The sequence below is a fragment of the Pistacia vera genome, unplaced genomic scaffold (assembly GCF_008641045.1).
Source record: "Pistacia vera cultivar Batoury unplaced genomic scaffold, PisVer_v2 Contig663, whole genome shotgun sequence".
Lineage (NCBI taxonomy): Eukaryota > Viridiplantae > Streptophyta > Magnoliopsida > Sapindales > Anacardiaceae > Pistacia > Pistacia vera.
In genome coordinates, this window is record NW_022196516.1 from 886,710 (window position 1) to 911,789 (window position 25,080).

The following is a 25,080-nucleotide window of genomic DNA, read 5'->3' on the forward strand; positions in this document are numbered from 1 at the left end:
GACCCATCTTCCCTTTAAGGCGTCGAGCTTCTTTTTAATAGTGTGTTTGATGGCTTTGTTTACGGCCTCCCCTTTATTGTTGGCTTGAGACTAGTAAACAGTAACGAAGCTCTTCTTAGCGCCGAGTTGTTCGCAGAAAGATCTAAAGTCTTCACTGTCGAACTGTTTCCCATTGTCGGTTATTATAGTGTGAGGGATTCCAAACTGACAAATAATGTTTTTGTATACGAAGTTCTTCAGCTTGTTCGACGTGACGGTAACCAAGGGCTCCATCGCAAACTTGACACCTCCCTTTCCTTAAGGCAAAGGGCTAATCAAGTCAATGCCCCAAATCCCAAATAGCCAGAGGCTTGTCAGAGTAGTCAATTCTTGAGTTGGAGCTCGCAGAATATCTGCAAACCTCTAGCACCTATCACATCTGCGCACATAGTCTGTCGCATCATCGAAAACTGTTGGCCAATAATACCCCTAGCGAAGTACTTTGTGGGCTAGAGATCTGTGTTCTGCATGATTTCCACAAATTCCCTCATGGATCTCTCTCATAACATAATTCGCGTCTTCATGGTCAATACATCATAGCAGCAGAGCAGTACATTGAATCCACATTTGTATAATTTATCATTGATGAGTGTGTACCAAGCTGCTTTGTATGGAGTGTCCTAACTTCAATTCTCTCATCTGGTAGTGTACCACCCTTAGGTAGGGTATGATTGCATCCATCACTGTATCTCCAACTCGTTGTTAAAACTGGCCCTTGCATGGCGGAGACACTTGATATGGGGAGGAACTTAACTGGGATATAATCGATTTTCTCCTAGTTCACTGCAGAGGCTAAGTGGGCTAATGCATCTGCTTGCGAGTTCTTCTCCCTCGGGATTTGGTGAATTGTGAAAGATTCAAACTGCTTGAGCTCGGTTTTCACTAGCGAGAGGTAAAATGTCATTCTGTCTTCCTTTGCTTGATATTCTCCAGTAATCTGGTGGACTACAAGCTGTGAGTCACTGTAAATCTTAACGTACTTTGCCCCCATTTCTTTGACGAGGTGGATCCCTGCGAGCAACGCCTCATACTCAACCTCGTTGTTGTAGGCAGTGAATCTGAACCTTACTACGGCTCTGATCAGGTTTCCCTCTAGATTTTCAAGCAAGAGCCCCGCTGCTACCCCTTTCTCATTCGAGAAGCCATCCACATATAAAGTTCATTACCATAAGTCATCGAGCTTCAGCTTTTGTTGCTCGATTTCTCCTAAGGTATTTGCCATTGGCGGGCTTGATTCACCTTTTGGCTGGTATGAGAATTCAGATATAAAATCTGCCAAGGCTTGACCTTTGATTGTTGTCCTTGGGATATACTTGATGTCATGCTGACTCACCTCTATTGTCCACTGAATTAACCTACTCGATGTCTCGGGCTTTTGCATTATCTTTTTCAGGGGAAAGTTTGTCAACACGTGAATAGAGTGTGCCTGGAAATAGGGCTATAGCTTCTGGCAGCGATGACAAGAGCGAAGGCGAGCTTCTCCATCACAGGGTATCTCGTCTTCGCATAGAACAGTCTTTTGCTCACATAGTATATCGACCATTGCCTTCCTTGCGTACCAGTGTCGTGCCGATAGTAGAGTTTGATACCGACAAGTATAATAATAATTGCTCACCTTGGATGGGCTTTGACAACAAAAGAGGTTGTCCCAGATGTTTCTTTAGCTCTTGAAAGGCTCTTTCACACTCCTATGTCCACTTGAAACCTTTCTTTCCTTTTAGGGTCTCAAAAAATGGTAAGCATCTGTCTATGGCTCGAGAAACAAACCTGTTGAGTGTCGCCACAAGCCCTGTCAAGCTTTATACCTACTTTATGGTGGTCAAGCTTTTCATGTCGATCAGAGCTTAAATCTTCTCTGGGTTGGCTTCTACATCCCGTTGGTTCACGAGGAAGCCCAGAAATTTCCTCGAGCTCACTTTATAAGCACATTTTAAGGGGTTGAGCTTCATCTGGTATTTTCTGAGGATGCCAAACATTTCCCTAGATGCTCGACGTGGCTTTCGATGACCTTTGACTTGACGAGCATGTCGTTGATGTATACATCCATGGTCTTACCGATTTGGTTGGCAAACATTTTGTTCACCAAGCGTTGATAGGTTGCCTCAGCATTCTTGAGGCCAAATGGCATAACCTTGTAATAATAAATTCCACGATCAGTAATAAAAGAGGTATGCTCTTCATCGGGTTTGTACATCGGGATTTGGTTATATCCCAAGTACACATCCATGAAGCTAAGTAGTGCGTTCCTGGCTGTCGCATCTACTAACTGGTCAATCTGTGGTAGCAAAAAACTGTCTTTGGGACAAGCTTTATTCAGATCTGTGAAGTTGACATAAGTTCGCCATTTGCCATTTGACTTCTTGACCAGGATCGGGTTGACAAGCCAGTCTAGATACTTGACTTCCCCAATGAAGTTGATTTTAAAGAGTTTGTCGACTTCATCCTTGAGCACTTATGAGTGCTCTGCATCCATAGACCTTCTTTTCTACCTTATGGACCGAGCTTTAGGGTCGAGGTTCAACTTGTGACACATTACCTCAGGGCTTATCCCCACCATATTTGCATGCATCCATGTGAAAACGTTAAGGTTTCTCCTCAGGAACCCCACTAAATTATTAGCCATTTCTCCACTTAAACTGTTGCTGATTTTTAGTACACGAGTTGGATCTTCCTCGCTGACACTTATTTCTCGCAACTCTTCTGTTGGCCCTGTTGCAGGCTTTTCTCCATAGATGCGAGGATCTATAGTATCCTCGAGTGGCCCGGGGTTTGGCTTGGATTCTACTATAACCATTATTCTCGGGAGAGGCCACTTTTGTGCTGTATGTATGACTTGGTTGTAACATTCCCAAGATTCTTTGCTGTAACTCCTGATTGTTGTGACCCCCTTGGGAGTCGAAAACCTCAGTTCTTGGCAGCGCATCGATGTGACTATGCTCAAATCGTCCAAGATCGGCCTTCCAACGATGAGATTGCATGTGGTAGGGCAATCTACCACCAAAAATCTAGTCATCACCGTCCTAATCTTGGGCTTCGTCCCGAGAATTACATGGAGGTCCATCGTCCCCTTGGGAATCAGGTTGTCCCTAGTAAATTCGTAAAATGGCGAAGGGCACACCCTTAGGTCCCTTTTTGTGAACCTCATTCCTCAGAAAGCTCTCAAGAAAATGATGTTCGTTGCACTCCCATTATCGACCATTACCCTCTGTACTCGACATTGCCAATTTTGGCAGCGATTATTATCGTATCATGATTGTGGTGAGGTGATTCTTCGCATTCCTTGATTGTGAACCCTAGTACCTCGTTCTCTTGTCTGGGCTACTTGGGCGGCTTTTTTTCATAACTCATTATCTGAGGGACCGAGTCTGTCCTTGCCTCTTGGGCATACTGCTCGTGAGCACGCCTCAAGCTCCCTACAATGTCGGGCCCCCCGTAGATCATACCTACCCAGACTTCGTTGTTAGTGTTTGGTGGGGCTTGATAGACTTGGTTTTGGGCTTGGTTTTGGTCTTGGCTCTGGATCTGGTTATTTTGCTCATTAGGATTTTCGCGAGCTGGTGCCATCTTAACGAATTCCTTTAGGTGGCCCTTTCTTATCAGGCCTTCGATGGCATCCTTCAAAGCTCGATGTGTTGTGCCCGACATCCCAGTGGTATCGACAATACTTTTACCGATCTCTTCTGCCTGGAGCCCCCCTCATTCTTTTTGGAGCGGGCAATCTCTTCGTCTCATAGGAGACTTTGTAGATGTGGACGATGTCTTGAGTGAGGGGGGTTTATTCTGCATATTGCGGGAGAGGCTACCTATCTCCGCGGTTGTCTGTTCTTTGTCTTTTTTGGAACCTGTTGCGGTCCCTATCATTGCAGTCTTGGACCTCGCACTTATCCGATGGACGATCTTGTTGCCTGTCTGGGACCCCTCGCGTTGAACTTCTGGCCAATGCTGCCAACGAGCTTTCTGCCTGCTAGTGTTTCGCAGCCATTTGGTAAAACTTGGCTAGACTTACGTGATCTTCACTTTGGAGCTCTTTCCACGACTCTGTGTTCGACCTGATCCCTATAATTAGCAAAGTTTTGATGGATTCCTCGGGTGCATCGACAACCTTTATCTGCTCGTTCTAGAACCTCGTTAAGTACGAGGTTAATGTTTCATCTCAATTTTGACGAATGTTGCTCAAGTAGCTAAGTGGCATTGCGAACTGTCTCCTCGCTTGAAATTGCTGTAAGTACAACGAGGAGAATTGTTGCCAAGAGTTGATGGAGTTCGCCTTGAGCCTCTTATACCACCTCTTGGCATCCTTTACTAATGTGACTGCAAAGCACCTACACTTCGCCAAGTCAGAGACCTGGTACAACTCCATCAGGTCATTGAAATTATCGATGTGGTCTTTAGGGTCCCCTCTCCCGTCGAACTTACTCTCTAGCGCCCTAAATCCTTGTGGAAGAGGGCCTGACGAACTTCCTTTGTAAAAAAGGAACTTACTATTTCCTCTGTTATGCCATTCTGGTGGGCTTTCAAATCGTCGAACATTCTCTGCATGTGATCTAAGTCTTTATTATGGTTGCCCTAACTGGCTCTGTTCAGCCTTACTTCGAGCAAATGAGTTTGCAAGTCTATTGCCCGTGAAGCCCCTCTATTGTGCGCATTAATGCGCGAAGTTGAGTCATGATGGCTAGGCTGATAGGTGCTATCATGCTCATTGGTTTGTTGCTCGCAATGTCGGTTATAATTGGAACGTCGGTCATTGCCAGATTAGCGCACATAGCTTGTCTCGCGAGCTGGTAGGGATCAATCTTATCTTGGACGTGGTTTAATATAGGCACGTTGACATTGGGGATATCACCGATCATCTCGGGGATGACCGTTGCCTTCACTTTCCTCCAATGGTTGCTTCCCTGGCTGCCTCCCAGGGTTAGTTTGCCCATAGGACTCACGATCTTGAGCAGAATGCAATTTGCAATGTTGGGGCCGTTGGTCGCCTCTTGGCGCCGATGAATCGGACTGGCCACCTGCAGAATTCATACTTGTTTGGGTGGCACTAGTGAAGCGCGACTGGTTGATATTCTAGGCAGTTGGTTGCCGATTCCTCAACTCAGCCACATTTTATTGCATCGCTTGTGCAACCACGTTCTGGTCATCTCCACCAGCTGGCCTTTTTTGGGGTTTGGCATCCCTGCCCCCTAATTATTCATAGCGTGCTGAGTTTGCGGCATGGGTGGTCGGCATCCAATGGCGTCCTGTTATACCTCTTGGTGGATTGTCTCTATATTCTCAATGTTTCTGGTGGTGGTTTTGATTTGGTGTTCACCATTGTGGGCTTGGATTGGGTAGGTTGTTGCGACTGTTCGTAGGAATTGTTGAGATGTTGGCGGAGGGCCCTCCTTCTAAGGCCAAAATGTTGATATAGAAATATGCACCTAAAGTTGGGCATTTGGGACCAAGTCCAAAAACATGGCTCAAAAACCTGGTCCTAGCAAGCCTGGTCCCAATATCGGACCAGGCTTAAGGAGGAGGGCTCGGTCCCTCCACTAGGCCCTCCTCCAAGGCCCGAGCCCAATCCATTTTGGTTTATATTTTTTAGCCCCTAGATAATTACATAAAACCCCCTATAAATTTCAAAATAGACAGAAATTATAGGGGTTAAAATAAAATTTTACAAAATTTAAAAAATTTGCATTTAATAACCGTTGGCTGCTGCCCCTGAAAATCACTAATCTGCCCCTAAAAATTATATAAATCCCCTATAGAATTTCATTTCGCCCCTACAATATGAAAAAAGATAGGGGGAAATGATATTTTGTAGGCCCATAGGACGGGTTCGGGTCCTGGTCCTGGTCCTAATCCTAGGGCCTAGGACCAGTCCTAGGAACTGGCCGAGGTCTTGAAATTGATGGGACTAGTCCCAAACGGGCCTAGGCTTGGGCTCGCTTGGGACCGGTCCTTGACCAGCTCTAACTGCACTAACCAGAGAATTCTGATCGACCTTGGCAGGATCAGAATGGATGTGCACGTGATTACGGATAATCAATGATTGAAAAGTATTGAATGCAATAAAGTAAATGACAATGAGAGTTTTTAAAGTGGTTCGGTGGAACAAACTCTTAATCCTACGTCCACTGCTTTTTGTATTTGCTGTAAGAGCTTACAATGAGAATTCTGTGAAAATTTTGTAACCCTTTTTCCATCATTTGAGAGGGTTTATACAAAAGGTTTGTACAAAGGAAAGAGCGAAAATAAACAGATTACAATTGATCTGAATTGTAATTCCGATATTCTCACGATTGGGCACGTGATTACGTAGAGATTGTTGTTGATTTGGTCATTCCCGCAATATCTAGGATTTGAAGTTATATGGGAATTAATTGAATGATCATTCAAGTTGTTCGCGACTGGCTTGTGCTGGGTCGAGCTATATGTTGACGAGCTTATGTTGGGTTGGACAACTAGTGGAGTTGGATTGATCCTGGGTCGAGCTACATCCTCGCGATAGCCCAAATTTGGTGGAAAAATCACACACAACAATATTAAATTATAAAAACTAATCAAATAATAAGATAATAAAATTTTATAAAATTTATAAAGAGAACACAATGTCATGGTATGTTAACCATAACCCTTTTCAATTGTAAAATTTACCATTCCTAAGCTAATACATGTAGTGGCTGACCTAGGATTTCTACCCAAGGGGGTCTCCGTGGCTCTGTCATTGTTTGCCAAATAACTAGTGAAAACTTTAAAAAAATACCAAACCTTAAGCAAAGAAAATAATACGATATCAAGATAATAAAATTTTGGTGGAAAAATCACACACAACAATATTAAATTATAAAAACTAAACAAATAATAAGATAATAAAATTTTATAAAATTTATAATGAGAGCACAATGTCATGGCATGTCAACCATAACCTTTTTCAATTGTAAAATTTACCATTCTTAAGCTAATACATGTAGTGGCTGACTCAAGATTTCTGCCCAGGGGGGCCTCTGTGGCTCTATCATTGTTTGCCAAACAGCCAGTGAAAACTTAAAAAAAATACCAAACCTTAAGCAAAGAAAATAATACAATATCAAGAACTTGAAAGAAAAGAATGCAATAACACAATACTTTTCTACTTTTGAGTAACTGTGTTAAGTAAATCTTGAGCAAAACCTTCTTTTAATTTTTTTTTTTTTTTGGCTTCCAAAGATTATAATATAAATTTTCACGACTTTGATCAGACATAGCCTAAGCTAAAGTCAGCCAAAACTTAAATCAAGTCAACATTGTGTTGACTTTTAATATGAATTAATAAGAAAAGGGGGAATTTTCTAGGTATAAACATAGATAGTAACTCAAATTTCTTTAATAATTTTAAGCAATTAAACGGTAATGTTTGAAATGTAGAAAAGTGGTGGGTGAAGGGTGAAGAATAGTGTCATTTAAAATATAGTTAAGGTTTTAATTTGGGAAAACAAGAACATTTTTAGACACATAAAACAAAATAAACTCACAAGATCCATGTCTTTTTCCCTTAAATTATAATAAAAAACCTCCAAAAACCAAGCATGATTTAACCCTTCAATAAACTAAATTGAAACGAGCAATACACGTACCTAAAACTGATAAAACAGAAAACAGAGCTAATTGTGACATTTTGAGTAGTGAAACCTTCAACAATTTTAGTCTTCAAAAGTTTTAAGAGTGAATAACATAAGAAAGAGAAAGAGAGAACGGGAGAGTAAAGCATTCCAAGGATAAAATCATAAATAGCAGGTGGAGCCTTGGAGAAGAAGAGTGAAGAGAGTTTTAAACTTTTCATATGATGTGGGCTTGGAATATATATATTAATAACAAATTTTTTGTAAGTCTGGATATATGTATAATAGTTTTCATTTTCAAAAAATCTGAGGGTAGGTCTAGGTATATATATTAATAGCAATTTTTTGTGGGCCTATATATTAGTAATTTTTTTTTAAATATGAGGGTAGACCTCAAAGGGGCTGGATCCGCCCCTGAATACATGTTTATTGAAAGTATTAATATACATTTACAATATTATTCTATAAGTTAATATTTTACTGATTATTGTTATTTTATTCTCACTCAATTGTTATTTTCTTTTATTATTTTTAATAAAAACAAAAGAATAGTCTAATCTTTTTATTCTTTATTCTGTATTAAAACACAAATTTCATTAATTTTTGTTTGTAGAAATGAAGAAAAATGTCGTTAAAAAAAAAAAAAAGCTACAAATTGTTATTTTTGAAAACACGTGGGTAAACGGTGAGTTTCTCCAAACTTAAAGGGAATAATACTTTTAAGCAATTAAGCCTATGTTTGCTTGTCAAATCCTTTTCGAAGATCTTGTTGGGTGGTCTTGCCACGCTCCTCTGTGCTGCGCGTGTCAGTAATAATCAAATAATCGTTGTGAATATGCCCAGTTGAAGCTAAAATTTTGTAGCGTCTTTATCTTTATTTAAATATTCAATCTCCTGGGAAAGTTAAACCGCTACGATTTTTGACTTGGAAGTATGTATTCATATAAGTAGTTATAAAACACATCCATAAATTATGATATGAATTAACTTAGTTTATAGTATTAAAATTATAGACTTCAATATTGGGCTTAGAACTGCAAGCCCACTATAAAAATATCTATGACGTGAAAGTTTCTCATAGATTGTATCCCAATAACTTGGGCCTCAACAGTCAACAGTTTGATTCCGGTTAAGTTTAACTTTAACCCAATCAAAACTCAGAATCACCTCGGGATTTGGGCGCCTCTACCCCTTCCTCTCCTAAAATTTTTGGCTCAACTTGAGCGCCAAAACATTTCTCATTTTACTACTATCTCCTTAACTTATATTATAAGCCCACAAATTGCAATACGCCACACGCCCTTTCAATTGACGAAAGCACCCTCCAGTTTTTATTATGTTTAAATTTATACTCCTGTAAAATAACCTATCCGTCTTCCAAACAAACAACCCACTTAACCGGTTAAACAGACAAGGCGACCTGGGAAACCTTGATTCACTTGGCCCTCTAGCGTCTAGCCTTTAGGCTCCCAACCTTGAGGATGCTTTGGTAACTGCTTGGATTGGCCTTCTTCTTGCTCCTACATAGTCAGAAGCCGGGATCGGTTTGGCCCTACCAAGTCTTAATAAATTATTTTTTACTATTTTAATTGTGAATATTATATATTAAAAATGATATATCATAAGCTTTGAATTTAATTTTTAAGTTATGATTGATGTAAAATGGTATTATTTATCATTTAAAATGATTTTAACTGTTAGATAACAACTTAATCCAACCATTTAATTATATCAAGTATTTACTTCTTTTTATTCTTTTATATATTCTCTAATTTTATGGTTTTAGTTTTTTTTTCTTTAAATTATTTTAAAGGTTTCATTGTTGTAAATTTTAATTCATAAAAATGTTTTAATAAATGATGCAAACAATTAAAGAATTTATTACAAAATATTACACTTCTATATGGCACATTTCTTTTATCAAGTGATTTTTTCAAATTAATTTTTGTCAAAGATAATAATCTAGGCATTTGGAACTTATCAAAGGGTAAAAATTATAAAATTGAAATTTGAAAGAAAAAATTTGTTTATTTGTAGAAACAAAAAAGGAGAAGAGGATTCGTTTGGAATCTTGGAAGTTCTGTACAGTATGGGATCTGCCCGCTGCCCAAATCGTATGTCTCGGTTCCTCGTACAGTCCTATACGTCCAAGGGCTTTTTGGTATTTCCCTCGGTTTTATTACTCCCGTCAATGAAACACACGAAAAAAACATAAAGGGCGAAGGGCAGTAAAAAAAAAAAAAAAAAAAAAAAAAGAAAAAAAGAAAAAAGAAAAAATATATACACGAAGGTTTCGTCTTTCAGACCAAGAAGAAGGCGAACGAGAGAGAGAAGGCACACGAAAAAATATAGCGCAGAAGAAATAGAAACAGAAATAGGAACGGAAAGAGGCATATAAGAGAAGAGATTTTCATTGTCTTCAGTTCTTATTTTCTCGCGATCTGTTTTGAGTGGGAAATTTCTCTTTTAACACAATTCACAGCTTTCGCAGAGAAGATATCGTCGCCGATCTGTTGACTCCGCTCATCAATTTTCTTGGTAATTTTCTTCATGTTTATCTCTTTCTTCCTCTATCTGAATTCAATATTTTTTGGCATTTGTTTTAAATCCAAACCCTAAGATTTCCAGTTCACAGCACCTTTCATTTTGACCTATTTGACTGATTCTTGTTAATAAAACCCTACATTTGGTTGTTTTTTGAAATTAGGGTTCTTTTCTGGGGTTTGGAATTGGAGGCAAAGAGAATTGAATCAGTTTCGCAGTGATGAGCATCAACAGCCCTGGGAGAGGGAAAAGCTAGGGTTTGACGGTGTTTTTCGTTTTTTCTTAAAACGCGAAAAGTGGAGGATTTCCATGGGCGATGGAGGTGTGGCATGCATGCCTTTGCAGCAACAGCAGCAACATAATAGTATCATGGAGAGGTTCCCAATTTCAGATAAAACTATTTGCGTAGGCAATAACAACAACAAGACTACTAACAACAATGCTACTAACAACAACAGCAGCAGCAACAATAATGATACCAACAACGGCAGCGGCAATAACAACGATATCAACAACAGCAGTAACAAAAAAAATGGGGTCACCTCCAAGACAGTTAAAAAGAAGATAGTGAAGATAAAGAAGGTTGTTTCTGTGAAGAAAAAAGAGGTGCAGAAGAATAGTGGTGGCAATAATAATAAGGTGGTTGAAAATGGTGGTGGTGGTGGTGGTGAAGGGGATAGTGTTAATGTTGATAAAGATAAGGTGAAGAGTGAGGAAGTTGAAGAGGGGGAGTTGGGTACGTTGAAGTGGGAGAATGGTGAGTTTGTGCAACCAGAGAAATCACAGTCACAGGCGCAGGCACAGTCACAGTCGCAGTCGCAATCACAGTCTAAGGGAAGTGAAACCGAGAAGGGAGAGATTATTGTTTCCACTTCAAAATGGCGGAGAGGAGACACTGAGAAGGGAGAATATGGGTTGTGGAGAGGCAACAAAGATGATATTGAGAAAGGTGAGTTCGTTCCTGACAGATGGCATAAAGGAGAAGTGGTTAAAGATGACTATGGTTACAGCAAGTCTCGTAGATATGATTCAAAGCTGGAACGTACGCCACCATCTGGGAAGTACTCAAGTGAGGATGCTTATAGAAGGAAAGAGTTCGAAAGAAGTAGCAGTCAGCATAGCAAGAATTATACCAGGTGGGAGGCTGGTCAAGATAGGAATGTAAGGATCAGTTCCAAGATTGTGGATGATGAAGTTTTCTATAAGGGTGAGTACAACAATGGAAAAAACCATGGAAGAGAGTACTCTTCTGGAAATAGGTTGAAACGGCATGGTGCTGATTCAGATAGTGGTGAGCGGAAGTATTATGGGGATTATGGAGATTTTGCATCTTCAAAAAGTAGAAGGCTCTCAGATGATTATAACACTCGTGCCATTCACTCAGAGCACTATTCACGCCATTCTGTGGAGAGGTTTTATAGGAATTCTTCATCATCGAGGATTTCTGCATCGGACAAGTATTCATCCAGGTATCACGAATCTTCTTTATCTTCCAGAGTGGTTTATGATAGACATGGACGTAGCCCGGTTCATTCTGAGCGGTCACCTCGTGACAGGAGTAGGTATTATGATTACCGGGACAAGAGCCCTGGTCGTCGTGACAGATCCCCACATACTCGGGATAGATCCCCATATACTAGGGATAGATCTCCTTATGCTCGGGATAGATCCCCTTATGTTCGTGAGAAATCTCCATATGCTAGAGAGAAATCTCCATATGTTCGTGAGAAATCTCCATATGCTCGGGAGAAATCTCCATATGCTCGTGAGAAATCCCCATATGATCGAAACCGCCACTATGATCATAGAATCCGAAGTCCTATCAATGCAGAACGGTCCCCACAGGATCGAGTTCGGCTCCCTGATCGCAGGGATCGGACACCAAACTATTTGGAGCGGTCCCCACTTGATCGGAATAGGCCCAATAATCACCGTGAAGCAAATCGCAAAAGTGGAGCTAGTGAGAAACGTAACTCTCAGTTTGATAGTAAAGGGCAGGAGGATAAGCTGGGCCAAAAAGATAGTAATGTACGTTCCTCACATTCATCTGCGAAAGAATCCCAAGATAAAATCAATGTGGAAGATCTTAATGTTCCTGATGAGAAAAACGCCATTTGTGAGTCTCACAAAGAAGAGCCATCCCAGAGTTCTAATGGAAATTGCAGAGAATCTCCACATGTTGATGGGCCTCCTCCTGAAGAGCTGCTTTCTATGGAGGAAGACATGGATATATGTGACACACCGCCTCATGTCCCTACAGTGGTTGATTCATCTGCAGGGAAATGGTTTTACCTTGATCATTATGGCTTCGAATGTGGACCTTCAAAATTATGTGATCTTAAGGCATTTGTGGAGGAAGGAGTTCTTGTGTCAGATCACTTTGTCAAACATTTGGATAGTGATCGGTGGGTAACTGTTGAAAATGCAGTTTCTCCTTTGGTCACTGTCAATTTCCCATCTATTGTATCTGATGCTGTAACTCAACTAGTCAGCCCTCCAGAAGCTCCTGGTAATCTATTGGCAGATACCGTAGATATTGTGCAACCAAGAGGTGAGGAATTCCAGGTTTCTCTGTGTGGCCCAGATGACAGTGCAGCTGCACCTGAAGCTATCGAAGATCTAAACATTGATGTGCGAATTGGGGCTCTCTTAGAGGGATTTAGTCTTATTCCTGGCAAGGAAATTGAGACACTTGGAGGTATTCCATTATCTGTCATTTTTCTTCACCATTCATGTTTAGTGATATTAACTTTGTCCTTGTGAATTGGGTTATAGCTCAATAGTTAAATTATTTTTTGATTCAATGTTTCTTTTTCATGCCCTGTTACTGAAGTTCAATTATCTTGCAGAAATCTTGCAAACGGTGTTTGAGCCAGTGGAATGGCAAAACTGTGGAGGTACATATTCACCAGTATTTCTCTTATATTTATGTTTTATTGTTCTTTAATTTTTTGAAGAGCTCTGAAAATTTTGATTCTCGTGGTGATGTTGTTTATTAGGAGTAACATATTTGGAAAATGTGGCATTCTTTGCTAGGACATTTGGAAATATCTTTTTATTGTAGACAATATGGTATGGTTTAATTATTTGTGGATTTTTTTTTTAATTCTTATATCAAAAAAATGAAAATGTTTTTATGATTTTCTCCTCAAATGAAATTGGGTTTTCAAGTTCTCTTAGGCACATCTTGGTTGTGGGTTTGGTATCTGTGGCTTCAGGGCCATCAGCAAGATTTCCAGTGGCAAAAATTCACTTATTTTTATCTGATAGCTTCATTATGGTAACTTCTAATTATGTTTTTTAATAACTCAAATATGTTGTTCTTTGTCATTTTGATGTAGGATTACTGTTAATGCTTCACATTACAAGTTTAGTGTACAGTATTAATTAAGTTTCATATGAGTGCCAATAAATATGCTATGAATTTTGGTTTTCTTTCCTTATACTGTGCATGTTGGTCTAATATTTGTACAGTAGCAGCTACTTAGAACTTGGGGGGCTGCTATGGCCCTATCTTTGAAGTTAATCTATTTTTAGCTGTTTCTGCTGCTTTTAGCTTCATTATCTCTTGGGCAATCTGGTTTTTTGCTTGAAGGTTTTGAGGCCAAGACCTTATTTAGCTGTTAATGCAGCATGAAAATTGCAAAAAATTATTATGAAGTCAAATTGTACTCTTTTATGAGGCTGTATAATACCTTAAGTAGAATAATACATGATATTGATATTATTTGTTTTGAATTTTTTAATTTAATGGTGATAAGCTTACAGTTGAAGCATTTAGTGTAAAAGTTCTGAATACTAAAATGAATTTTTGTTATTACATTAAGGCATGAACCTCATAACAAAAGTTTATTTTGCGCATCCGTAGGTTTCGCTTTGCATGGATTTTGTATAGGGGATCAAGAACAGAATGATCAAAAAACAGATGAGCTATCTAGATATTCTGACAGCAAGTTGAAAGAAGCTGCAGAATTCAGGTTAGGTGTTTTTGACAAAGATCCTGGGCTTGCCTGTTTTGACACTGATGACTGGTTTTCTGGCCGATGGTCATGCAAAGGTGGGGACTGGAAGAGGAATGATGAAGCTGGCCAAGATAAAGTTTCCAGAAAGAAACTTGTTCTCAATGATGGTTTCTCACTTTGCCAGATGCCAAAGTCTGGGTATGAGGATCCTAGGTGGCCTCATAAGGATGATATGTATTATCCTTCTCACAGCAGAAGGATTGACCTTCCTCTTTGGGCATTTTCTTGCATAGATGAAAGGAATGATGGTAATAGTGTAAGCAGATCAACTCAGACCAAACCTGCTGTAGTAAGGGGAGTGAAGGGAACCATGCTTCCGGTTGTCAGGATAAATGCATGTGTGGTTAATGACCATGGTTCATTTGTCTCTGAGCCTCGCTCAAAAGTTCGAGGGAAAGAGAGGTACACATCAAAGTCTGCTCGGCCACACTCTTCAGCTAGTGATGCTAGGAGATCATCAGCAGAAGGTGATTTTCAATCAAAAACTGTTAATGATTTAGATTCACAGTGCTCTTGGAAGAGCATTTCATCCATTAATACCCCAAAAGACCGAGTTTGCACTATTGAAGACTTGCAGCTGCATTTGGGTGAGTGGTACTACCTTGATGGAACAGGGCATGAACGAGGGCCAAGCTCATTTTCAGAGCTGCAGGTTTTGGTTGATCAAGGTGTCATTCAAAAACATATCAGTGTTTTCAGGAAATTTGATAAAGTTTGGGTTCCAATTACCTCTGCTGCAGAGACTTCTGAATCCAGTACTAGGATTCAGCAGGAGAATGTAACTCCACCAAGTCATTCTTCAGGACTTCCTCTTGCACAACCTCAGGGTGTATCACTTCATGAAAGTGAAAGTAATCTGAATTCCAGTTCCTTCCATGGCATGCATCCTCAGTACATTGGTTATACCTGTGGGAAGCTACATGAATTGGTAATGAAATCCTACAGGAGCCGTGAGTTTGCAGCAGCCATAAATGAGGTTTTAGATCCATGGATCAATGCAAAGCAACCAAAGAAGGAGGCAGAGAAGCACCTATATCGGATATCAGGTATAAATAAGTCACTTATAGTTTTTTGTAGGCATCCTGGTATACTTATAGCGGCACTTAATCGTTTCATGGTGAGCATGGTAGAATTTTCTGTCATTCCAATCTTTGAAATTGGTGCTCACTCAAGGAATAAATCATGTCTTTTTCTGCTGTCTTGACCTATTTTTTTGGTTTTCTCTTTTACTGTTATGTGTCTTTGTACTTTTTTCTCAATAACTCAGTAGAAATTCTGAGGCCTTCTTTTGGGTTGGGTTGGGTTGATATTAACAGAGGGTGATGCACGTGCTGGAAAAAGAGCTCGGCTGCTGGTTGATGAAAGTGAAGAAGACGACGAAATGGAAGATGTGCGGACAATTCAAGATGAGTCCACCTTTGAGGACTTATGCGGTGATGCTTCTTTCCTTGGGGAAGAGAGAGCAGGTTCTGAAACTGAGTCAGGGAGCTGGGGCTTATTGGATGGTCATATGCTGGCACGTGTTTTTCACTTTTTGAGATCCGACATGAAGTCTCTTACTATTGCTTCTTTGACTTGTAAACATTGGAGAACTGCTGTCAGGTTTTATAAGGATATTTCTAGACAAGTTGACTTGTCATCTGTAGGTCCTAACTGCACTGACTCTGCAATCTGGAATATCTTGGTAAGTATAATATTTTTTTGGCATGAAGGGCATGTGGATTTTTTTACTTTCTCTGAAGTTTAATTTGATTGTTTGCTTGCAGAATGGTTATAACAAAGAAAAGTTAAACTCTATGGTTCTAGTTGGTTGCACAAACGTTACTTCAGGCATGCTTGAAGAGGTTCTTCGCTCATTTCCTTGTTTATCTTCTATAGATATTAGAGGTTGTAGTCAGTTTGGGGACTTGGCCCACAAATTTCCAAATATGAATTGGCTCAAGAATCAAAGTTCACGTGGTACCAAGATTTCCAACGAGTCACATTCCAGAATAAGGAGTCTCAAACAGATTACAGAGAAGAACTTGTCAGTTTCTAAAACTAAGGGTCTGGGTGGTGATATGGATGATTTTGGTGAACTAAAAGATTATTTTGAGAGTGTGGATAAGAGAGACTCAGCAAATCAATTATTCCGTCGAAGTTTGTACCAACGGTCAAAAGTGTTTGATGCTAGGAAGTCATCATCCATTGTATCTAGGGATGCTCGTATGAGGAGGTGGGCCATCAAGAAATCTGAAAATGGATATAAAAGGATGGAGGAATTCCTTGCTTTGAGTTTGAAGGACATCATGAAGGAGAATACCTTTGATTTCTTTGTGCCCAAGGTAGTCATTTCTTTTTGTACATCGATGCTTAAGTATTTTATTTTTCCTGCTGGTGGCTGCATATGTTAAAAATCCCCATTTTTGTTCTGGATTTATTCATCAGGTTGCAGAAATTGAGGAAAAAATGAAAAACGGATATTATGGTGGCCACGGTTTGAGCTCTGTCAAGGATGATATCAGTCGAATGTGCAGGGATGCAATAAAGTAAGTTTTAGTAGTCTTCTTTTGTTCTGCATTTGGTTTTTGACTACAAATATTACACTTCCAAAACTTTAAATCAATCAAAACCATGTGGCTTTGTTTTCAATGGCACAAATGTACTCGAAGATCTGCTGCAACTGTTGCACCATGCATTGCAGCTCTTACATTAATTTTGTAAAAGTTTGATGGGTTAAGGTGCCAGGCGGATGAGCCTTTTTTTTATTTTTTTTATTTTTTTTTTAACTTTTTATAATTTTTTTTAGCTGGACACCTTTCAGGTTTCATAGATTTAAACTGCCGCATTTTATTATATTTATTCTCTGTGTTAACTTTCAGAATATGTTTCCTCTTTTGCCATATATGGCTGGCCGTTAGTTTTCTATATAGTGGTTACAAGCTGTGTGACTTTATGTTTCCCCTTTTTATTTATGTGCATATGTCTCTGGCCGCAGAGCAAAGAATCGTGGTGGTGCCAGGGACATGAATCATATTATCACATCATTCATCCAGCTCGCCACACGTTTGGAACAGGGTGCTAAGTCTTCTTACTATGAAAGGGAGGAGATGATGAAGTCCTGGAAAGATGCGTCACATGCAGGGTTCTCTTCTGCTTCCTCAAAGTATAAAAAGAAGCTCAGTAAATCTGAAAGGAAGTACATGAATAGGAGTAATGGTTCATACCTTGCGAATGGTGATTTTGATTATGGAGAATATGCATCTGATCGAGAAATCAGAAAGCGTTTGTCCAAGTTGAATCGAAAATCATTGGACTCAGGCAGTGAAACTTCTGATGACCTTGATAGATCTTCTGAAGATGGCAAGGGTGACAGTGACAGTACAGTGTCAGATACAGATAGTGATTTAGATTTCAGGTCAGAAGGTCGAGCTGGGGAGTCTAGAGGAGATGGATGTTTTACAGCTGATGAGGGCTTATGTTCTATTACTGACGATCGTGAATGGGGTGCTCGCATGACAAAAGCTAGCCTGGTTCCTCCTGTTACTAGGAAATATGAGGTCATTGATCACTATGTTATTGTAGCTGATGAGGAAGATGTAAAGCAGAAGATGAGGGTTTCTTTGCCAGAGGACTATGTCGAGAAGCTCAATGCACAGAAAAATGGTAGTGAGGAGTTGGATATGGAACTTCCTGAAGTCAAGGACTACAAACCAAGAAAACAGCTTGGAGATCAGGTTATAGAACAAGAAGTGTATGGAATTGATCCATATACTCATAATCTTTTACTTGATTCTATGCCTGAGGAATTGGATTGGTCTCTCCAGGATAAGCACATGTTTATAGAAGATGTGCTCCTTCGTACCCTGAATAAGCAAGTTAGGCATTTCACAGGCAGTGGGAATACTCCAATGATGTATCCTCTGCTGCCTGTTGTTGAAGAAATTGAAAAAGTTGCTGAGGAGGACTGTGACGTGCGAACAATGAAAATCTGTCAAGGTATCCTGAAGGCCATAGATAGTCGTCCCGATGACAAATATGTTGCTTATCGAAAGGTATATTACGTTATCCATTTATTAGTTGGCTTTATATTATTCTAAGCTGTTGCCTTTAAACCTGTGGTTGGTATGTTACCATATGTTATCTACTTCTCCAATCCTGATCCTTTCCTTTTTGTTATTTTCTACTTGAATTTGTACATCAGGGTCTTGGTGTCGTTTGCAACAAAGATGGTGGTTTTGGAGAAGATGATTTTGTTGTGGAGTTTCTTGGAGAGGTAAGGATTCAGTACCTCTGTGGAAATTTAAGTTGGCATTGTTTTCATTTTCAATTATCAAGTGGAAATAGTGTGTGCTTTATTATATTTTAACGCAAAATGTCAACATTGTATCTCTCAACACTTTTCCTTAGGTTATTAAATTTCATAATTGTCACTTGCCTGTGTTGTCTGTTTACCTTCTGCAACTGTACAAGAATTTGCATCTCTCAATACAACTATATGGCAACCCCAGCTATTTGGGGGGGATGGGGAGAGGGAGTCCATGCTTCTTAATTGTTTGAGTCCTGGTTTTGATATCAGTATGCTCAATAATAGTTGAATGTTGAAAGGCTTTTACTTGCGTTTATTTATGAGGGTGAAAAGTATGCATTGCTTATTCATGATATGTACTAAACTCCTAGCTTGAGAATAAACTTCCTCGGATGTTTGATGCCAAAACTTTTTAAATTTTAATAGGTTTATCCTGTATGGAAATGGTTTGAGAAGCAAGATGGGATACGATCTTTGCAGAAAAACAGTACTGATCCAGCTCCAGAATTTTACAACATTTATCTTGAGAGGCCAAAGGTGATTTTCACTTTGGAAAAATTATGTGCTACTTAATGTGGGCTTGTTATAATTCTTTTCAACTTGTTTTCTTTGAAAACTTTACCTGATCATTTGTGGATATTTGCCAGGGTGATGGTGATGGATATGATTTAGTTGTAGTTGATGCAATGCATAAGGCAAACTATGCAAGCCGTATCTGTCACTCGTGCCGACCTAATTGTGAAGCGAAGTAAGTCCTGTTGATTCATGCTGTCATTTTCTCAACTGTTGATTCATGCTGTCATTTTCTCAACATTTATCTTGAGAAGCCATAACCTATATGTTGTTCTTACATAATGAAAGACTGTTTTTAGCAGTTTTGCTTACATCTGGAGAATATATGTAGTGCAGATAATAAAATCATCTTCATTCTTATGTATACTAGTTATCTTTGATATATTATGCAAGGAGAAAATTTATGCAAATGTCAGCTGAAGTCAAAATAATTCAGCTCTTTAATTTTTGTTTTTAGATCCCAGGATCCCAATTATTTGCTTTGGTGTTCACAGCTGGAGTCTTGTCATGAAATATATAGCATTTGATTGTTTGTCTTCCAGGAGAAATGGAGTAATGAATTATAATTTCATGCTTTTAGACTTTATTTTGCCTTTGAATATGAACATGCGTGTACACTAAAATTTTGTGAAATTAGTTCTTTTAAGAGTATTGGAAATAGGATCTGATGTTTTTACTTCATTATTTTTTACATAATAATCTGTTATTTCTTTAATTGGGTCTAAAATAAATCTAGGATGTGAGGAAAACGTACATGGCATAGTCTCACCTCTGCAATTTGCTAATGTGGTGAGACCATTTAATTAAATGTTGCCACAGATTGCCACATGGGTGTCAATTTTTTAAGACCACCAATTATAATGCTGGTTGTTCATCTAGTAGTAGTTTTTGTAGTTTGAAAAAACTAATTCCTATCTGGAAACATGTGATGTGACACCATTTAATTGGATAGTCTCACCACGTCAGTGAAATGAGGTGGTGAGATTGTCTCATCTAAGCATTTTCATGGAATTATTGTAATCTCTTTCCTGCCATTTGCATATTTCTGACTGTTTGATGAGATGCTTAAGTAATTGTAGTCTGTCCTTGATCATCTAGTAATTTTATAGTGAATATTTTTCACTTTAATATCCAGTCATACTGATTTTGTTGGTGTTGCTTGAATGCAGAGTTACTGCTGTTGATGGTCAGTACCAGATTGGAATATATACCGTACGGGAAATTCATTGCGGTGAGGAGATCACATTCGATTATAATTCCGTTACAGAGGTGTGTGTCTTCTTCCTGCCAGTCTAGTTTAAGACATAAAACAATTTTCCATTGTTCTTATCTTACTGATGGCTCTTCATGCTGCAGAGTAAGGAGGAATATGAAGCCTCTGTCTGTTTATGTGGCAGTCAGGTTTGTCGGGGTAGCTACTTGAATCTGACAGGCGAAGGGGCTTTTGAGAAGGTACCAACAGCGAGACAATTTTTTTAGTTGTGGAAAGCTATTTTTTACATTTTATCTTCATATATGATATTAGTCCAACTAAGGATAGTAGTGACTTTTCCAAACAGCACATCTGTCTTGTTGGTTTGGAGGAGAGGGGTGTTTACATTCACTGGCTCTATTCTGCAGCATGTTGAAAACTGCTGATTCTTTTCTGCCATCAATTTTAAAGTTATTTCATTTTCTTATAACTGAGGTATATGTCACTTCAGGTACTTAAGGAATTGCATGGATTGCTGGATCGCCATCAACTTATGCTTGAAGCTTGTGAATTAAATTCAGTAACTGAAGAGGACTACCTTGACTTGGGGAGGGCAGGTTTAGGCAATTGTTTGCTTGGCGGATTGCCAAGTTGGGTGGTTGCCTATTCGGCTCGCTTGGTATGTCCTTGCTGCCACTATTTTCAGTTTTGGGATTAATCTTTCGTTTTCCCCTTTCAAAATTTTTATATTAAACCTTTTTTAGGGGTGAGGGGAGGGGGTTCATATCTTTATTGAACTTATATTTTTGACTGTTATTTTGGATGAAGGTGAGATTCATAAACCATGAAAGAACGAAGCTTCCAGAGGAAATTTTAAAGCATAATTTGGAAGAGAAAAGGAAATACTTTTCAGAAATATTTCTTGAGGTTGAAAAGAGCGATGCGGAGGTTCAGGTAAATGTTAATGATTTCTCTCTTTCTCTGTATTTGTGTCTGATCCAGCCTGCATTTGTCCAGGGATGCATTTGTGATGTTTCTGTATTTCTCAGGATATGCTTGCAGTTTCCATGTGGATTCTTATTTTAAATCTTTTTGTTGATACAGGCTGAAGGTGTGTACAACCAGAGACTTCAGAATTTGGCTGTTACCCTTGACAAGGTGACTTGCCTCTCTTATTTTTAGAACAAAAGGTTCATTTTATTTTCATCTTTATTGGGTGTTGCTTGAGTGCAACCAGGACACAACATATGTATTATGGTGTAGACTCATCCTACTGATTCTTGCTTTGCTGATCCTTCTAAGTGGAATGATGAGAATAAGCTGTTTTTAAATCTGGTTTTAGGAACTGTCATCGCAAATTTTTTGAAGTTAACCTTTGGGAATCACTGGATTATTTTGTCTTTTGATGTTGATCTTGCTGTTTCCTTGTTGATCTCATTCTTTAGAGTCTAAATCTAATACCATACGCCTAATGTGCCTCAAGTGTTTGGAGTCCATCTTTTTACTGTATTGAATACAATCATGTTTTAATTTCATATTGTTAATACAATCTTTATCATTGATTGCTATTTGCAGGTGAGGTATGTTATGAGATGTGTGTTTGGTGACCCCAAGAAGGCTCCACCACCACTGGAGAAGCTTAGTCCTGAAGAAACCGTATCCTTTCTCTGGAAAGGAGAGGGTTCACTTGTTGAGGAACTTCTTGAGTGCATCGCTCCTCATGTGGAAGTAGACATATTAAATGATCTCAAGTTCAAGATTCACGCACGTGATCCATCAGATTCTGATGATATTCAGAAAGAACTTCAGAAATCTTTATTATGGTAAGCAGAAAGCAAGGCTTTAAAAATTTCACACATGTTATGCTTCAATCAGGTAAAGAATGCAATTTTTGCTCATTTGTTTTTTGCCTTTAAAGGTTGAGGGATGAGGTCCGAGATCTTCCGTGTACATATAAGTGTCGGCATGATGCTGCAGCTGACTTGATCCATATTTATGCTTACACAAAGTGCTTCTTTAGAGTTCGGGTGAGTCTTCTATTAGAAAATCTCTGAACTTTTATTAATATGGTTGTATGTTGCTCTTTAAATCAACTTTCACATTCTTATGCAGGAATACAAAGCTTTTACGTCGCCACCAGTTTACCTTAGCCCTCTAGACTTGGGCCCCAAGTACACAGAAAAGTTGGGTACAGGTTTGCAAGAGTACCGGAAGACATATGGAGAAAATTATTGTTTGGGGCAACTTATATTTTGGCACATCCAAACAAATACTGACCCAGATTGTAGCCTGGCTAGAGCGAGTAGGGGTTGTTTGTCTCTACCTGAGATTGGTTCCTTTTATGCCAAGGTTCAGAAGCCATCACGGCAACGTGTTTATGGCCCAAGGACTGTAAGGTTTATGCTGTCAAGGATGGTGAGTGTTCTAAAATAGGTTAGAGATTGTTACCTCATTATTATTTTAGATTTGTTTGTATAGTATTCTTATGATTATGAGTTGCAATGATGGACAGGAGAAGCAGCCTCAAAGACCGTGGCCCAAGAACCGCATATGGTCATTCAAGAGCTCTCCGAAAGTATATGGGAGCCCAATGCTAGATGCAATTTTGAACGGTTGCCCATTGGACAGGGAGATGGTTCATTGGCTGAAGCACAGACCTGCCATTTATCAGGCCATGTGGGATCGGTGAAAGTTATAGTGGGATTATTAGCCAAGAGCCAAACCCCCTCTCCACCCTTGAATGTTTTGGAATGATTTTTTCAATATTTGTTGGCAGCTGCCCCTACTATTTGACGTGGGAGTTGGCTATAATCATTCCAAAACATCAGCGCATGTGCTTGCTTGCGCTCGCGCTGCTCTCTTATTCTTCTGTACAGTTTATCGTCTTTGTATTTTGTAATTCATTATCTGGTAGTAGAGCATTTCTTTTCTCTCTATTTTTTATTTAAAGGAAAAAAATGAAATGAAAGGAAAAGCGAAATTGTTCCATGGCATTTACATCGTTCGTTCTTTGATCTTTCCATTTTTCCTTTAATATATCAAATTTGTTTTGTCGGCTCCATCCTTGTTTTAAAACCAAATATGAAACACTGACCGTATTATTAAAATGGTCAAAGAATTACACTAATTTATTTTGAGTAATACTATTCATACATCATTTTTATACAATATTTATTATATAATATAATGTGACAAAATATGATTGGTTAATTTAAAGTTAAAATTAAAATTTTATTTAATCATATCTTGTTATATAATATTGTATGAGAATGTTGTATGTGTGGTGTTATTTATTTATTGAAAGTTTAAGAGGGGGTAATTGTACTAGTGTACAATAAGGGGGAATGAAAAAAAAAAGGGGATGGCTGATTATGTTTTGATTTGTTTTCTTTCAATATAAATGGAATTGTGTCATATTATAGGATTGGCAAACTTGGCAATTGCAGGTGATCATTTTCTAGCAATCCCCACAGACAGTACATCCAGCACGTGTAAATCCACGCCAAGCCAAGCATTTGCATTGCATTTGCATGATTGCAGCTTTCGCTTTATAACTAACACACGCCCTTTGTCGTTGAATCCCATCCGTCCGATCATTCACCCTCAAACCGCCAAACAGACAAACAGCAGCCAATATTGCAGCGAGTCCCCACCTACATGTTCTGTACCATTCTCTCATAACTAATCGTCCTTTTGGCCGCCTTAACAACCTCCACGTGTCTATCTCCTTTTTTCTCTCAAAACATAATATAGACCCTACGCCTACAGTCTAACGCTACTTGTTCCCGAAAATGAAAATGGAGAGGAATCAAAATATACAGTCAAGTTTTGGTCCCCAAGATAATATCAACTTCGACAACACATTCTTCACACTCACTGATACCATGATTCCGATTCCATTACCAACTTCTGATTTTCTTCCACTCAACCCTCCTCCTTCACTCCTTCCAGACTCCACTTACCACCTCTTTCACTTCTTTCCCCAACTTTCTCATCATCTTCCACCCTTCAACAACTCTTCTTCTTCTCCCTCATCGTCTCGAAAACGTCCTCGTTTCGACTCCTCCGTCTGTCCCAATCACGTACTCTCGCCTCCCGTTCAACCGCAACGTGAGTTGGCTCGTCAGCGTCGACAAAACATCAGCGACAAGGTTCGGTGCTTGCAAAAGCTGATGCCATGTGAGAAGAAAATGGATACTGCTACCACGCTTGAAGAGGCCTATAAGTATGTTCGATTCTTGCAAACTCAAGTTAAAACTCTCCAATCAATGCCACTTGAGTCTAGCTTTGCTCTTCAAAACGAGTTGGATGGGTATCGTTTTGGAGGTCTTGGTGGGTTGGAGATGTTGAACAGGCAGCAACTTTTACAGGTATTGGTTAACTCTCCGGTGGCACAAACCATGCTTTATTCAAAAGGGTTTTGTGTTTTGTCTTTGGAGCAGTTGATTTTGACGAACAAACTTGCCCACGCGAAGGTTTTAATGCAGCAGTATCAGCCGCAGTAGTTACTGGTTGTTTTTTTTGTTTTTTTGGCTTATTAAAGTACGTATGGACATGAAAATGATCTGTTATTTATACTGCTGCAGCAACGGTATTAGCCGCAGTAGTTACTGGTTGTGTTTTTGTTTTTTTGGCTTATTAAAATACGTATGGACATGAAAATGAAATTGATATGATATGAGCGTTTTGGATTATTATGTTAAAAGTATATTATTCTATATGTGTAGAGTTAGAGAGATATTGCATATGTTACGTTTTAAGAGTATTTTGAGTGTTAAAAGATGAGCAGTAGAGCAAGGAATTTTCAGTTTTTGCTGATGGTTGATTTTGGTTTGATGATGG

At 39.1% G+C, this 25,080-nt stretch overlaps 2 protein-coding genes across 3 annotated transcripts; both read left to right on the forward strand.

Moving 5' to 3' along the window:
• Positions 1-9,907: 9,907 nt before the first annotated feature.
• On the forward strand, positions 9,908-23,172 carry LOC116112576 (histone-lysine N-methyltransferase ATXR3). Of its 2 annotated transcripts, none has more exons than XM_031398701.1 (20): positions 9,908-10,157; positions 10,327-12,861; positions 13,013-13,060; positions 14,032-15,231; positions 15,502-15,869; positions 15,952-16,509; positions 16,613-16,713; positions 17,163-18,219; positions 18,369-18,440; positions 18,900-19,010; positions 19,121-19,221; positions 20,216-20,315; positions 20,403-20,498; positions 20,750-20,917; positions 21,067-21,192; positions 21,343-21,396; positions 21,814-22,061; positions 22,157-22,265; positions 22,351-22,653; positions 22,751-23,172. In XM_031398701.1, exons 2-20 carry the CDS (start codon positions 10,473-10,475, stop codon positions 22,925-22,927), a joined length of 7,386 nt encoding a protein of 2,461 aa, XP_031254561.1. In that variant the 5' UTR covers positions 9,908-10,157; positions 10,327-10,472; the 3' UTR covers positions 22,928-23,172. The 2 variants fall into 2 exon arrangements, with proteins under 2 accessions (XP_031254561.1, XP_031254562.1); XM_031398702.1 differs by having other exon boundaries at positions 14,059-15,231.
• An 857-nt stretch (positions 23,173-24,029) lies between these two features.
• Positions 24,030-24,743, forward strand: LOC116112540 (transcription factor bHLH117-like). The gene has a single exon (XM_031398665.1). It carries the CDS (start codon positions 24,030-24,032, stop codon positions 24,741-24,743), a length of 714 nt encoding a protein of 237 aa, XP_031254525.1.
• Positions 24,744-25,080: the final 337 nt, after the last annotated feature.